The sequence below is a fragment of the Nerophis ophidion genome, linkage group LG04 (assembly GCF_033978795.1).
Source record: "Nerophis ophidion isolate RoL-2023_Sa linkage group LG04, RoL_Noph_v1.0, whole genome shotgun sequence".
NCBI lineage: Eukaryota > Metazoa > Chordata > Actinopteri > Syngnathiformes > Syngnathidae > Nerophis > Nerophis ophidion.
In genome coordinates, this window is record NC_084614.1 from 84592803 (window position 1) to 84607284 (window position 14482).

Sequence of the window (14482 nt, forward strand, 5' to 3'; positions counted from 1 at the left end):
AATGTGAATTTATATTTAATAACAAATATATTAGTTTATTTTAACAAAATAAAACTGCACCAAATTTTAATGTTTGGTGCAGTTTTATTTTGTTAAAATAAACTAATATATTTGTTATTAAATCTAAATTCATATTTCCTTGTTTTGCGCCATTTTTGTTATATTTAACTAATATTTCCCCTCAAACAATATATTTTTTTACATCCAAGACAGTAAGAAAATGACACGGAATTGCAGATAATTGGAATGTTTTTTCAATGTTTTTTTTTATTGAATAACAAACATAAATTTAAAAACTATTGTCATTAGTTGCAACGATTGAAGGGAGGAGCTTCTTGTTAAAATCATTGTATCAAAGTTATCACAAAAACTTTGTGTTAAAATGAGTTCCCGGTGAGAAGACCTAAAGCTGTCTTTGAACCTACCAAGAAAAAGGCTGGTAAAACTCCAAATATATTGTTTTAACCCAAGATCTCAATCTCTAAAGGATATCACCACATGGGCTCAGGAACACTTCATAAAACCACTGTCAGTAACTACAGTTGGTGGCTACATCTGTAAGTGCAAGTTAAAGCTCTACTATGCAAAGCGAAAGCCATTTATCAACAACATCCAGAAACGCTGCCGGCTTCTCTTGGGCCCGAGATCATCTAAGATGGACTGATGCAAAGTGGAAAAGTGTTCTGTGGTCTGACGATTCCACATTTCAAATTGTTTTTGGAAATATTCGACATCGTGTGATCCGGACCAAAGGGGAAACAAACCATCCAGACTGTTGTCGACGCAAAGTGTAAAAGCCAGCATGTGTGATGGTATGGGGGTGCATTAGTGCCCAAGGCATGGGTAACTTACACATCTGTGAAGGCACCATTAAGGCTGAAAGGTACATACAGGTTTTGGAGCAACATATATTGCCATCCAAGCAACGTTATAATGGACGCCCCTGCTTATTTCAGCAAGACAATACCAAGTCACTTGTTACAACAGTGTGGCTTCGTGGTAAAATATTGCGGGTACTAGACGGGCCTGCCTGTAGTCCAGACCTGTCTCCCATTGAAAATGTTTGGCGCATTATGAAGCCTAAAATACCACAACGGAGACCCAGGACTGTTGAACAACTTAAGCTTTGGATTTGCAAATCATTGTATTCCGTTTATATTTACATCCAACACAATTTCCCAACTCATATGGAAACGGGGTTTGTACAAAGCTGAGAGAAGGCTGGATCTGCCCGAGTTCCAGACGACCTCTTTTTGAAGTGCTATACGAACTCCTTCTTGGAACTGTTTTACGACCTTTTCTGTGAAGTGTTTACGACCCCGTCCCTTTGGAAGCCGCTGTTGAAATGTGGTCAGGGAAAGTCCAAATAAAGGAGGAGGCGTACAATATTTCGCCAAAGCGTGCTGGAGACTGCACAAGACCAGATGTTTCTCCTCAAATTGAGCCAAATTGAATTCTGTCTCTGTTTAATTCTTTGACTCTTCCATCCATCCATCCATCTTCTTCCACTTATCCGAGGTCGGGTTGTGGGGGCAGCAGCCGAAGCAGGGAAGCCCGGACTTTCCTCTCCCCGGCCACTTTGTCCAGCTCTTCCCAGGGGATCCCGAGGCCAGCCGGGAGACATAGTCTTCCCAACGTGTCCTGGGTCTTCTCGGTGGCCTCCTACCCGTTGGACGTGAACCTAAACACCTCCCTAGGGAGGCGTTCGGGTGGCATCCTGACCAGATGCCCGAACCACCTCATCTGGCTCCTCTCCATGTGGAGGAGCAGCGGCTTTACTTTAAGTTCCTGTCGGATGGCAGAGCTTCTCACCCTATCTCTAAGGGAGAGACCCAAACTCATTTGGGCCGCTTGTACCCGTGATCTTATCCTTTCGGTCATGACCCAAAGCTCATGACCATAGGTGAGGATGGGAACGTAGATCGACCGGTAAATTGTGAGCTTTGCCTTCCGGCTCAGCTCCTTCTTCCCCACAACGGATCGGTACAACGTCCGCATTACTGAAGACGCCGCACCGATCCGCCTGTCGATCTCACGATCCACTCTTCCCCCACTCGTGAACAAGACTCCGAGGTACTTGAACTCCTCCACTTGGGGCAGGGTCTCCTCCCCAACCCGGAGATGGCATTCCACCCTTTTCCGGGCGAGAACCATGGACTCGGACAAGGAGGTGCTGATTCTCATTCCGGTCGCTTCACACTCGGCTGCGAACCGATCCAGCGAGAGCTGAAGATCCCGGTCAGATGAAGCCATCAGAACCACATCATCTGCAAAAAGCAGAGACCTAATCCCGCAGCCACCAAACCGGAACCCCTCAACGCCTTGACTGCGCCTAGAAATTCTGTCCATAAAAGTTATGAACAGAATCGGTGACAAAGGACAGCCTTGGCGGAGTCCAACCCTCACTGGAAACATGTCCGACTTACTGCCGGCAATGCGGACCAAGCTCTGACACGATCGACAGTCCAATACTCCATACTCTCTGAGCACTCCCCACAGGACTTCCCGAGGGACACGGTCCAATGCCTTCTCCAAGTCCAACCCCTTACTGGAAACATGTCCGACTTACTGCCGTCAATGCGGACCAAGCTCTGACACGATCGACAATCCAATACTCCATACTCTCTGAGCACTCCCCACAGGACTTCCCGAGGGACACGGTCCAATGCCTTCTCCAAGTCCAACCCCTTACTGGAAACATGTCCGACTTACTGCCGGCAATGCGGACCAAGCTCTGACACGATTGTACAGGGAGCGGACCGCCACAATCAGAGAGTCCAATACCCCATACTCTCTGAGCACTCCCCACAGGACTTCCCGAGGGACACGGTCCAATGCCTTCTCCAAGTCCAACCCCTTACTGGAAACATGTCCGACTTACTGCCGTCAATGCGGACCAAGCTCTGACACGATCGACAGTCCAATACTCCATACTCTCTGAGTACTCCCCACAGGACTTCCCGAGGGACACGGTCCAATGCCTTCTCCAAGTCCAACCCCTTACTGGAAACATGTCCGACTTACTGCCGTCAATGCGGACCAAGCTCTGACACGATCGACAGTCCAATACTCCATACTCTCTGAGTACTCCCCACAGGACTTCCCGAGGGACACGGTCCAATGCCTTCTCCAAGTCCAACCCCTTACTGGAAACATGTCCGACTTACTGCCGTCAATGCGGACCAAGCTCTGACACGATCGACAGTCCAATACTCCATACTCTCTGAGTACTCCCCACAGGACTTCCCGAGGGACACGGTCCAATGCCTTCTCCAAGTCCAACCCCTTACTGGAAACATGTCCGACTTACTGCCGGCAATGCGGACCAAGCTCTGGCACTGATCATACAGGGAGTGGACCGCCACAATAAGACAGTCCGATACCCCATACTCTCTGAGCACTCCCCACAGGACTTCCCGAGGAACACGGTCCAATGCCTTCTCCAAGTCCAACCCCTTACTGGAAACATGTCCGACTTACTGCCGTCAATGCGGACCAAGCTCTGACACGATCGACAGTCCAATACTCCATACTCTCTGAGTACTCCCCACAGGACTTCCCGAGGGACACGGTCCAATGCCTTCTCCAAGTCCAACCCCTTACTGGAAACATGTCCGACTTACTGCCGGCAATGCGGACCAAGCTCTGGCACTGATCATACAGGGATCGGACCGCCACAATAAGACAGTCCGATACCCCATACTCTCTGAGCACTCCCCACAGGACTTCCCGAGGAACACGGTCCAATGCTTCTCCAAGTCCAACCCCTTACTGGAAACATGTCCGACTTACTGCCGTCAATGCGGACCAAGCTCTGACACGATCGACAGTCCAATACTCCATACTCTCTGAGTACTCCCCACAGGACTTCCCGAGGGACACGGTCCAATGCCTTCTCCAAGTCCAACCCCTTACTGGAAACATGTCCGACTTACTGCCGTCAATGCGGACCAAGCTCTGACACGATCGACAGTCCAATACTCCATACTCTCTGAGTACTCCCCACAGGACTTCCGAGGCACACGGTCCAATGCCTTCTCCAAGTCCAACCCCTTACTGGAAACATGTCCGACTTACTGCCGGCAATGCGGACCAAGCTCTGGCACTGATCATACAGGGAGCGGACCGCCACAATAAGACAGTCCGATACCCCATACTCTCTGAGCACTCCCCACAGGACTTCCCGAGGGACACGGTCCAATGCCTTCTCCAAGTCCACAAAGCACATGTAGACTGGTTGGGCAAACTCCCATGCACCCTCAAGAACCCTGCCCAGAGTATAGAGCTGGTCCACAGTTCCACGACCAGGACGAAAACCACACTGTTCCTCCTGAATCCGAGGTCCGACTATCCGGCGAAGCCTCCTCTCCAGTACACCTGAATAAACCTTACCGGGAAGGCTGAGGAGTGTGATCCCACGATAGTTGGAACACACCCTCCGGTAGATGACCATAGTAACTAATTAGATTACCATAGCAACTGGTATATCATCCATTAACGCAGATTCCGACCATTGAAATACTTTGTATAGTTGAAGACTTATTACGGTCATTAGAAAACATCACTGCACATCATAATGGCAGCAACACTTCCCACCTTAAAGGGGAACATTATCAGCAGACCTATGTAAGCGTCAATATATACCTTGATGGTGCAGAAAAAAGACCATATAGTTTTTTAACCGATTTCCGAACTCTAAATGGGTGAATTTTGGCGAATTAAACGCCTTTCTGTTTATCGCTCTGGAGGCGATGACGTCAGAATGTGACGTCGCCGAGGTAACACACCCACCATTTTCATTTTCAACACATTGTAAACATTGGGTCTCAGCTCTGTTATTTTCCGTTTTTTCGACTATTTTTTGGAACCTTGGAGACATCATGCCTGGTGGGTGTGTTGTCGGAGGGTGTAACAACACTAACAGGGAGGGATTCAAGTTGCACCACTGGCCCCAAGATGCCAGAGTGTCTGCCGCCAGACCCCCATTGAATGTGCCAGAGTGTCTCCACATTTTACCGGCGATGACAGACATGGCACAGAGTAGTATGGATAACCTGCAGATGCATTTGCAACCATAAAGTCAACGAAATCACAAAGGTGAGTTTTGTTGATGTTGACTTATGTGCTAATCAGACATATTTGGTCGCAGCGTGACTGCCAGCTAATCGATGCTAACATGCTACGCTAATCCACGCTAACATGCTATTTACCGGCGGTGCTAAAGCAGACATGGCACAGAGATGTATGGATAACCTGCAGATGCATTTGCAACGATAAAGTCACAGAAATCACAAAGGTGAGTTTTGTTGATGTTGACTGCCAGATAATCGATGCTAACATGCTACGCTAATCCACGCTAACATGCTATTTACCGGCGGTGCTAAAGTAGACATGGCACAGAGATGTATGGATAACCTGCAGATGCATTTGCAACTATAAAGTCAACGAAATCACAAAGGTGAGTTTTGTTGATGTTGACTTATGTGCTAATCAGACATATTTGGTCGCAGCGTGACTGCCAGCTAATCGATGCTAACATGCTACGCTAATCGACGCTAACATGCTATTTACCGGCGGTGCTAAAGCAGACATGGCACAGAGATGTATGGATAACCTGCAGATGCATTTGCAACGATAAAGTCACAGAAATCACAAAGGTGAGTTTTGTTGATGTTGACTGCCAGATAATCGATGCTAACATGCTACGCTAATCCACGCTAACATGCTATTTACCGGCGGTGCTAAAGCAGACATGGCACAGAGATGTATGGATAACCTGCAGATGCATTTGCAACTATATCACGTTTCCTTCCACCCATATGTAATGCGAAACAAACACTTACCAATCGACGGATTTAAGTTGCTCCAGTGTCAAAAGATGCGAAAGTCCTGATCGTTTGGTCCGCACATTTTACCGGCGATGCTATGGCTATGAATAGCGTCAATAGCTTCAGTTTCTTCTTCAATACTTTCATACTCCGACCATCTGTTTAAATACGTGCGTAATCTGTTGAATCGCTGAAATTCGAGTCTGAATCCGAGCTAATGTCGCTATATCTTGCTGTGGTATTCCCATTGTTTGTTTACATTAGCAGCACTGTGTGACGTCACAGGGAAATGGATAGTCGCTTCGCAAATAGCGAAAATCAAGCACTTTACAGCTTTTTTTTAGGGATATTTGGAGACCGGTAAAATTTTGAAAAAAACTTCAAAAAATACAACAAGCCACTGGGAACTGATTTTTATTGTTTTTAACCCTTTTGAAATTGTGATAATGTGAAAACATTTTTGGGAATGTCCGGCGGGCCAGATTGAAAAACTCAACGGGCCGCATGTGGCCACCGGGCCTTAATTTGACCAGATCTGATTTAGACGGAATCCGAAAAAAAATCTGGTAACGCTTTAGGTTTACGGAATGTAAAAAGACGCCACAAACATCAAAGACGGTCTGTTACCACTAATCCGTGAGTCCTGGACGTTGCATCCCAATTATCATCTCTCGCTGTTTTTCTTGACCGTCACCTTTCATGTTGGGTTTTTCTCTCATCTTTATCGCCGAAGGTTCGTAGAAGCAGAGGGTGAAACGTCCTCAGAGTGCATGACTGATCACAGAGCTGAAGATCAAAGGTTTGCGTAGGCATGCAGGTACAAACCCACTATCACACCAGCAGCACTAGACTTTGGCCGTAAAGTACGGAAGTACATACCCCGTTTCCAAATGAGTCAGGAGATGGTGTTTGATGTAAATATAAACAGAATACAATGATTTGCAAATCCTTTTCAAGCCATATTCAGTTGAATATGCTACAAAGACAACATATTTCATGTTCAAACTGATAATAATCATTAACTTTAGAATTTGATGCCAGCAACACGTGACAAAGAAGTTGGGAAAGGTGGCAATAAATACTGATAAAGTTGAGGAATGCTCATCAAACACTTATTTGGAACATCCCACAGGTGTGCAGGCTAATTGGGAACAGGTGGGTGCCATGATTGGCTATAAAAACAGCTTCCCCCCAAAAAATGCTCAGTCTTTCACAAGAAAGGATGGGGCGAGGTACACCCCTTTGTCCACAACTGCGTGAGCAAATAGTCAAACAGTTTAAGAACAACCTTTCTCAAAGTGACATTGCAAGAAATTTAGGGATTTCAACATCTACGCTCCATAATATCATCAAAAGGTTCAGAGAATCTGGAGAAATCACTCCAAGTAAGCGGCATGGCCGGAAACCAACATTGAATGACCGTGACCTTCCATCTGTATCAAAAACTGACATCAATTTCTAAAGGATATCACCACATGGGCTCAGGAACACTTCAGAAAACCACTGTCATTAAATATAGTCGGTCGCTACATCTGTAAGTGCAAGTTAAAGCTCTACTATGCAAAGCGAAAGCCATTTATCAACAACATCCAGAAACGCCGCCGGCTTCTCTGGGCCCGAGATCATCTAATATGGACTGATGCAAAGTGGAAAAGTGTTCTGCGGTCTGACGAGTCCACATTTCAAATTGTTTTTGGAAATATTCAACATCGTGTCATCCGGACCAAAGGGGAAGCGAACCATCCAGACTGTTATCGACGCAAAGTGTAAAAGCCAGCATGTGTGATGGTATGGGGGTGCATTAGTGCCCAAGGCATGGGTAACTTACACATCTGTGAAGGCACCATTAATGCTGAAAGGTACATACAGGTTTTGGAACAACATATACTGCCGTCTTTTTCATGGACGCCCCTGCTTATTTCAGCAAGACAATGCCGAGCCACATTCAGCAGGTGTTACAACAGCGTGGCTTCGTAAAAAAAAGAGTGCAAGTACTTTCTTGGCCCGCCTGCAGTCCAGACCTGTCTCCCATGGAAAATGTGTGGCGCATTATGAATCGGAAAATACGACAGCGGAGACCCCGGACTGTTGAACGACTGAAGCTCTACATAAAACAAGCTCAAATACAGAGTGGGCCAAAATTTATATATATATACACATATATATATAAATGAAAAAAATACTTGAATTTCAGTGTTCATTTATTTACACATTTACACACACATAACACTCATCTACTCATTGTTGAGTTAAGGGTTGAATTGTCCATCATTGTTTTTCCTATCATATGCATGTTGAGTAGATGGCAGTATTGTCCTGTTTAAGAGTGTCACAACATTGCTGTTTAAGGCAGACAAATTGCTTTACAGTAGACCAGGGGTGTCAAACTCAAATACAGAGTGGGCCAAAATTTTTAACGGAACAAAGCCGTGGGCCGAGGTGGAACAAATGAACCTTTAAATAGGGACCCAAACAAGTTTTGCATTAAATATTGAACAAGCAAGGCTTATATAACTTTAGTGACATGCAGTTCCAAATAATAATAGTAATAATTAAAAAAATATCAATGGCATATCAAATAAAATTTAAATAAAAATGTAATGCCTTTTTTTCTATTTGCAATCTTCTGAGGTAAATATCATTTTTTTTTCCACAAGCTAATAATAAATTTGAAAATAAAATAAAAATAATGCATGAACCAAACATTCAAGCCTTGAAGAAGCAAGAGAAAAATGCATGAATAAAACGTTAATTATTGCTCAGTTTGCTGGAAGTTTCCCGGAAGAGTTAGTGCTGCAAGGGGTTCTGGGTATTTGTCCTGTTGTGTTACGGTGCGGATGTTCAGCCGCAATGTGTTTTGTCATTCTTGTTTGGTGTGGGTTCACAGTGTGGCGCATATTTTTTAACAGTGCTAAAGTTGTTTATACGGCCACCCTCAGTGTGACCTGTATGGCTCAAGTATGCCTTGCATTCACTTGTGTGTGTGTGTGTGTAAAAGCCACAAATATTATGTGACACGCTGTTAGTACGGAGGAAAAGCGGACGTGACGACAGGTTGTAGAGAACGCTAAAGGCAGTGCCCCCAATATAGTTATAGAAATCGGTAGAAATTCGGGGAGAATGGTTGCTCCGGGAGATTTTCGGGAGGGGCGCTGAACTTGGGGAGTCTACCGGGAAAATTAGGAGGGTTGGCAAGTATGCGGTATTACTGCGGCACCGACGCTGTATAACACTCTAATGCTAATTTATATTACCTCAAGGACCAAATTAGATTACACGGCGGGCCAGATTTGGCCCGCGGGCCAGAGTTTGACACCCATGCTCTACATAAAACAAGAATGGGAAAGAATTCCACTTTCAAAGCTTCAACAATTAGTTTCCTCAGTTCCCAAACGTTTGAGTGTTGTTAAAAGAAAAGGTGATGTAACACAGTGGTGAACATGCCCTTTCCCAACTACTTTGGCACGTGTTGCAGCCATGGAATTCTAAGTTAATTCAAAGTTAAAGTTTATGAGTTTGAACATCAAATATGTTGTCTTTGTAGCATATTCAACTGAATATGGGTTGAAAATTATTTGCAAATCATTGTATTCTGTTTATATTTACATCTAACACCATTTCCCAACTCAAATGGAAACGGGGTTTGTAAAAGCGGGTTATTGTTGTGTGCAAATATTCAAATGTGTAATTGTTTGCAATCCTTCCCCTAATAAAGTGTTTTTATGCGCACCATCAAGCTGGCTTTTTTTTTTTTTTATCCTCCAGCGCCCACTAATTCCGCTCCATTTTTTCGTCACTGGCGGATGCCTTTTTAATTTCCCCCGGAATAAAGCTCTAATGGATGATCACGTGACGAAAACAGAATGCAAATGACGACTTGACGGACTGCGGCGGGGCGAAAAGCAGGGGCGCCACGCTTGCCTCCAGAAAAGAAAAGGAAGTCTATATCGAGCAAAGTTTCGCAATCTTGCGGCGTAAGTGACGGGCGGAGTCATGTGATGACGGATGGACCGTTTCGGCCGGTCCGGCGATGGAGCTGGGACATCTTGACTGCGATTGTTGCCAACGGCGCCAACGCCACCTGTTCCGAGAAACAAACAGGAGACGATCAATTGGCTGTGAATCTTCATTAAAACGAAACATGGCCGTTGAAAAAAAAATAAGTGTGTTTTACATTCAAATGAGCTGTTTTGCATTGTATTTACTTTTATGGCCAAGTAGTGGAATGGAGCACACAGGAAATAAAGTATGCATTTATATAGCACTTTTCTCTATTGACTCAAAGCGCTTTACATAGTGAAACCCAATATCTAAGTTACATTTAAAGCAGTGTGGGTGGCACTGGGAGCAGGTGGGTAAAGTGTCTTGCCCAAGGACACAACGGCAGTGACTAGGATGGCGGGAGCGGGAATCGAACCTGCAACCCTCTGGTTGCTGGCACGGCCGCTCTACCAACCGAGCTAAACCGGTTGCGTTTATAATGTGTTACAGTGCGGATGTTCTCCCGAAATGTGTTTGTCATTCTTGTTTGGTGTGGGTTCACAGTCTGGCGCATATTAGTAAGAGTGAAGTGAAGTGAAGTGAATTATATTTATATAGCGCTTTTCTCTAGTGACTCAAAGCGCTTTACATAGTGAAACCCAATATCTAAGTTACATTTAAACCAGTGTGGGTGGCACTGGGAGCAGGTGGGTGAAGTGTCTTGCCCAAGGACACAACGGCAGTGACTAGGATGGCGGAAGCGGGAATCGAACCTGCAACCCTCAGGTTGCTGGCATGGCCGCTCTACCAACCGAGCTAAACCGGTTGCGTTTATAATGTGTTACAGTGCGGATGTTCTCCCGAAATGTGTTTGTCATTCTTGTTTGGTGTGGGTTCACAGTCTGGCGCATATTAGTAAGAGTGAAGTGAAGTGAATTATATTTATATAGCGCTTTTCTCTAGTGACTCAAAGCGCTTTACATAGTGAAACCCAATATCTAAGTTACATTTAAACCAGTGTGGGTGGCACTGGGAGCAGGTGGGTAAAGTGTCTTGCCCAAGGACACAACGGCAGTGACTAGGATGGCGGAAGCGGGAATCGAACCTGCAACCCTCAGGTTGCTGGCACGGCCGCTCTACCAACCGAGCTAAACCGGTTGCGTTTATAATGTGTTACAGTGCGGATGTTCTCCCGAAATGTGTTTGTCATTCTTGTTTGGTGTGGGTTCACAGTCTGGCGCATATTAGTAAGAGTGAAGTGAAGTGAATTATATTTATATAGCGCTTTTCTCTAGTGACTCAAAGCGCTTTACATAGTGAAACCCAATATCTAAGTTACATTTAAACCAGTGTGGGTGGCACTGGGAGCACGTGGGTAAAGTGTCTTGCCCAAGGACACAACGGCAGTGACTAGGATGGCGGAAGCGGGAATCGAACCTGCAACCCTCAGGTTGCTGGCACGGCCGCTCTACCAACCGAGCTAAACCGGTTGCGTTTATAATGTGTTACAGTGCGGATGTTCTCCCGAAATGTGTTTGTCATTCTTGTTTGGTGTGGGTTCACAGTCTGGCGCATATTAGTAAGAGTGAAGTGAAGTGAAGTGAATTATATTTATATAGCGCTTTTCTCTAGTGACTCAAAGCGCTTTACATAGTGAAACCCAATATCTAAGTTACATTTAAACCAGTGTTGGTGGCACTGGGAGCAGGTGGGTAAAGTGTCTTGCCCAAGGACACAACGGCAGTGACTAGGATGGCGGAAGCGGGAATCGAACCTGCAACCCTCAGGTTGCTGGCACGGCCGCTCTACCAACCGAGCTAAACCGGTTGCGTTTATAATGTGTTACAGTGCGGGTGTTCTCCCGAAATGTGTTTGTCATTCTTGTTTGGTGTGGGTTCACAGTCTGGCGCATATTAGTAAGAGTGAAGTGAAGTGAAGTGAATTATATTTATATAGCGCTTTTCTCTAGTGACTCAAAGTGCTTTACATAGTGAAACCCAATATCTAAGTTACATTTAAAGCAGTGTGGGTGGCACTGGGAGCAGGTGGGTAAAGTGTCTTGCCCAAGGACACAACGGCAGTGACTAGGATGGCGGAAGCGGGAATCGAACCTGCAACCCTCAGGTTGCTGGCACGGCCGCTCTACTAACCGAGCTAAACCGGTTGCGTTTATAATGTGTTACAGTGCGGATGTTCTCCCGAAATGTGTTTGTCATTCTTGTTTGGTGTGGGTTCACAGTCTGGCGCATATTAGTAAGAGTGAAGTGAAGTGAAGTGAATTATATTTATATAGCGCTTTTCTCTAGTGACTCAAAGCGCTTTACATAGTGACACCCAATATCTAAGTTACATTTAAACCAGTGTGGGTGGCACTGGGAGCAGGTGGGTGAAGTGTCTTGCCCAAGGACACAACGGCAGTGACTAGGATGGCGGAAGCGGGAATCGAACCTGCAACCCTCAGGTTGCTGGCATGGCCGCTCTACCAACCGAGCTAAACCGGTTGCGTTTATAATGTGTTACAGTGCGGATGTTCTCCCGAAATGTGTTTGTCATTCTTGTTTGGTGTGGGTTCACAGTCTGGCGCATATGAGTAAGAGTGAAGTGAAGTGAAGTGAATTATATTTATATAGCGCTTTTCTCTAGTGACTCAAAGCGCTTTACATAGTGAAACCCAATATCTAAGTTACATTTAAACCAGTGTGGGTGGCACTGGGAGCAGGTGGGTAAAGTGTCTTGCCCAAGGACACAGTGGCAGTGACTAGGATGGCGGGAGCGGGAATCGAACCTGCAACCCTCAGGTTGCTGGCACGGCCGCTCTACCAACCGAGCTTATTACTGGTAACGAGGGATGTAGATCTTACAAGTCTGTCAATCAATGAATCAATGTTTACTTATATAGCCCTAAGTGTCTCAAAGGGCTGCACAAGCCACAACGACATCCTCGGGTCGGATCCCACATCAGGGCAAGGAAAAACTCAACCCAGTGGGATGACTATGAAAAACCTGGTTGAAGGCAGAAGCGGGGATCGAACCTGGAACCTTCAAGTTGCTGGCACGGCCACTCTACTGCCCTCTAATCTACTAATAAAAGCCGTAATCAATCCAAAAAAAGGTGCCTTTGTTTCATGACTCCACTATTCGGCGCCATGCTGCGTTTCTCACCTGCGCATCTTGAAAAATGTCGTCTTTCTCGTAGCTGTCAAGATGGACGTGAACGGTGGCCCCGTCGCTGCACGTGCCGCTGAGTCTGTAGATGATCCGGGAACCGTCAGAGAAGATTATCCGCAGACCCTGCGGGGCAAAGGCGTTCTTGAACGGAATACAATCTCCGTGTGATGGAGGATGTTGTAAATATATCTGCGGATCTACCTAGATCAACACAACAAATACCCAGAATCCTTTGCATCCATGAAACAGAATACAATCTCCGTATGATGGAGGATGTTGTAAATACATCTGCGGATCTACCTAGATCAACACAACAAATACCCAGAATCCTTTGCATCCATGAAACTGAATACAATCTCCGTGTGATGGAGGATGTTGTAAATATATCCGTGGATCACCTAGTTCAGGGGTGGGGAACCTTTTCGGCTGAGAGAGCCATGAAAGCCAAATATTTCAAAAAGTATTTCCGTGAGAGCCATATCATATTTTTTAACACTGAATACAACTAAATGTGTGCATTTTTAAGTAAGACCAACATTTTTAGAGTATATGAAGTCTCTTATTCTTTTTAATAACATTGTTATTCTGAAGCTAATCAATAATAAATCAAATGTCATGTCTGTTGATCATGTTTTTGTTTGGCCATGTGTTGTTTGTCCTTTGGACTCTTTAAGTTCCTGTTTTTTTTCCACTCCCTTGTCTGGTTTCCTTGGTTACTCATTTTTTCCACCTGTCTCTGGTGGACAAAACGCCCGCTCACCTGCTTCCCGAGCACTAATCAGAGGCAGTATTTAAGCTCGTCTTTGCCAGTCAGTCGCCCTGGCGTCATTGTGTTCGTTTCATGCTCTGTTCTTGTCACAGTAAGTCTGGCTTGTTTTATGCAGTGTCAAGTAAGTTATTTTGTTATTCAAACCACAGTTTATTGCGTTGTTTAGTCCATTTTGTCCACCTGTCTGTGGTGGACAAAATGCCCGCTCACCTGCTTCCCCAGCACTAATCAGAGGCAGTATTTAAGCTCGTCTTTGCCAGTCAGTCGCCCTGTGCTTGCCATAGTTTCGTGCTTCATGCCATGCCAAGTAAGTTTTCTTTGATTTACGTTCTTAGTCTGTTTATGCGTTAGCTTTGTTCCTTAGCCCAAGTGATCGATTTTTGTTTGTATATTTTTTTAGTTAAAATTAAATCATGTTTTTACCTAAATGCCATGTCCCGAGTAGTCCGTCTGCCTTCCTGGGAGGACGACCCTGCAGCAAGCTGCAACCCCCCCCCATCGTGACATAAAATACTTCTTACCATTAATGCGACTTCTTGAACAGGTGCGGTAGAAAACGCATGGATGGATTTAAATGCATGAGAATGTTTCATATTTTGTACGTTATTTTTAGCACTGTGATTACCAGCGAAATTATTCATAATTATCGCCTTAAGCAATGTCAGCTAAGATTTATCTGAGAGCCAGATGCAGTCATCAAAAGAGCCACATCTGGCTCGAGAGCCATAGGTTCCCT

General features: G+C 45.2%; 1 protein-coding gene across 1 annotated transcript in view; it reads right to left on the reverse strand.

The window, feature by feature from the left end:
• Positions 1-241: 241 nt before the first annotated feature.
• Positions 242-14482, reverse strand: part of LOC133552096 (phosphoglucomutase-1-like) — a 31107-nt gene continuing 16866 nt past the window's right edge. The window contains exons 10-11 of the mRNA XM_061899422.1: positions 12972-13100; positions 242-9909 (exon numbers count right to left, since the gene is read on the reverse strand). Of these exons, the coding sequence (XP_061755406.1) occupies positions 9820-9909; positions 12972-13100 (219 nt within the window). The 3' untranslated portion in view covers positions 242-9819. The remainder of the gene's footprint in view (positions 9910-12971; positions 13101-14482) is intronic.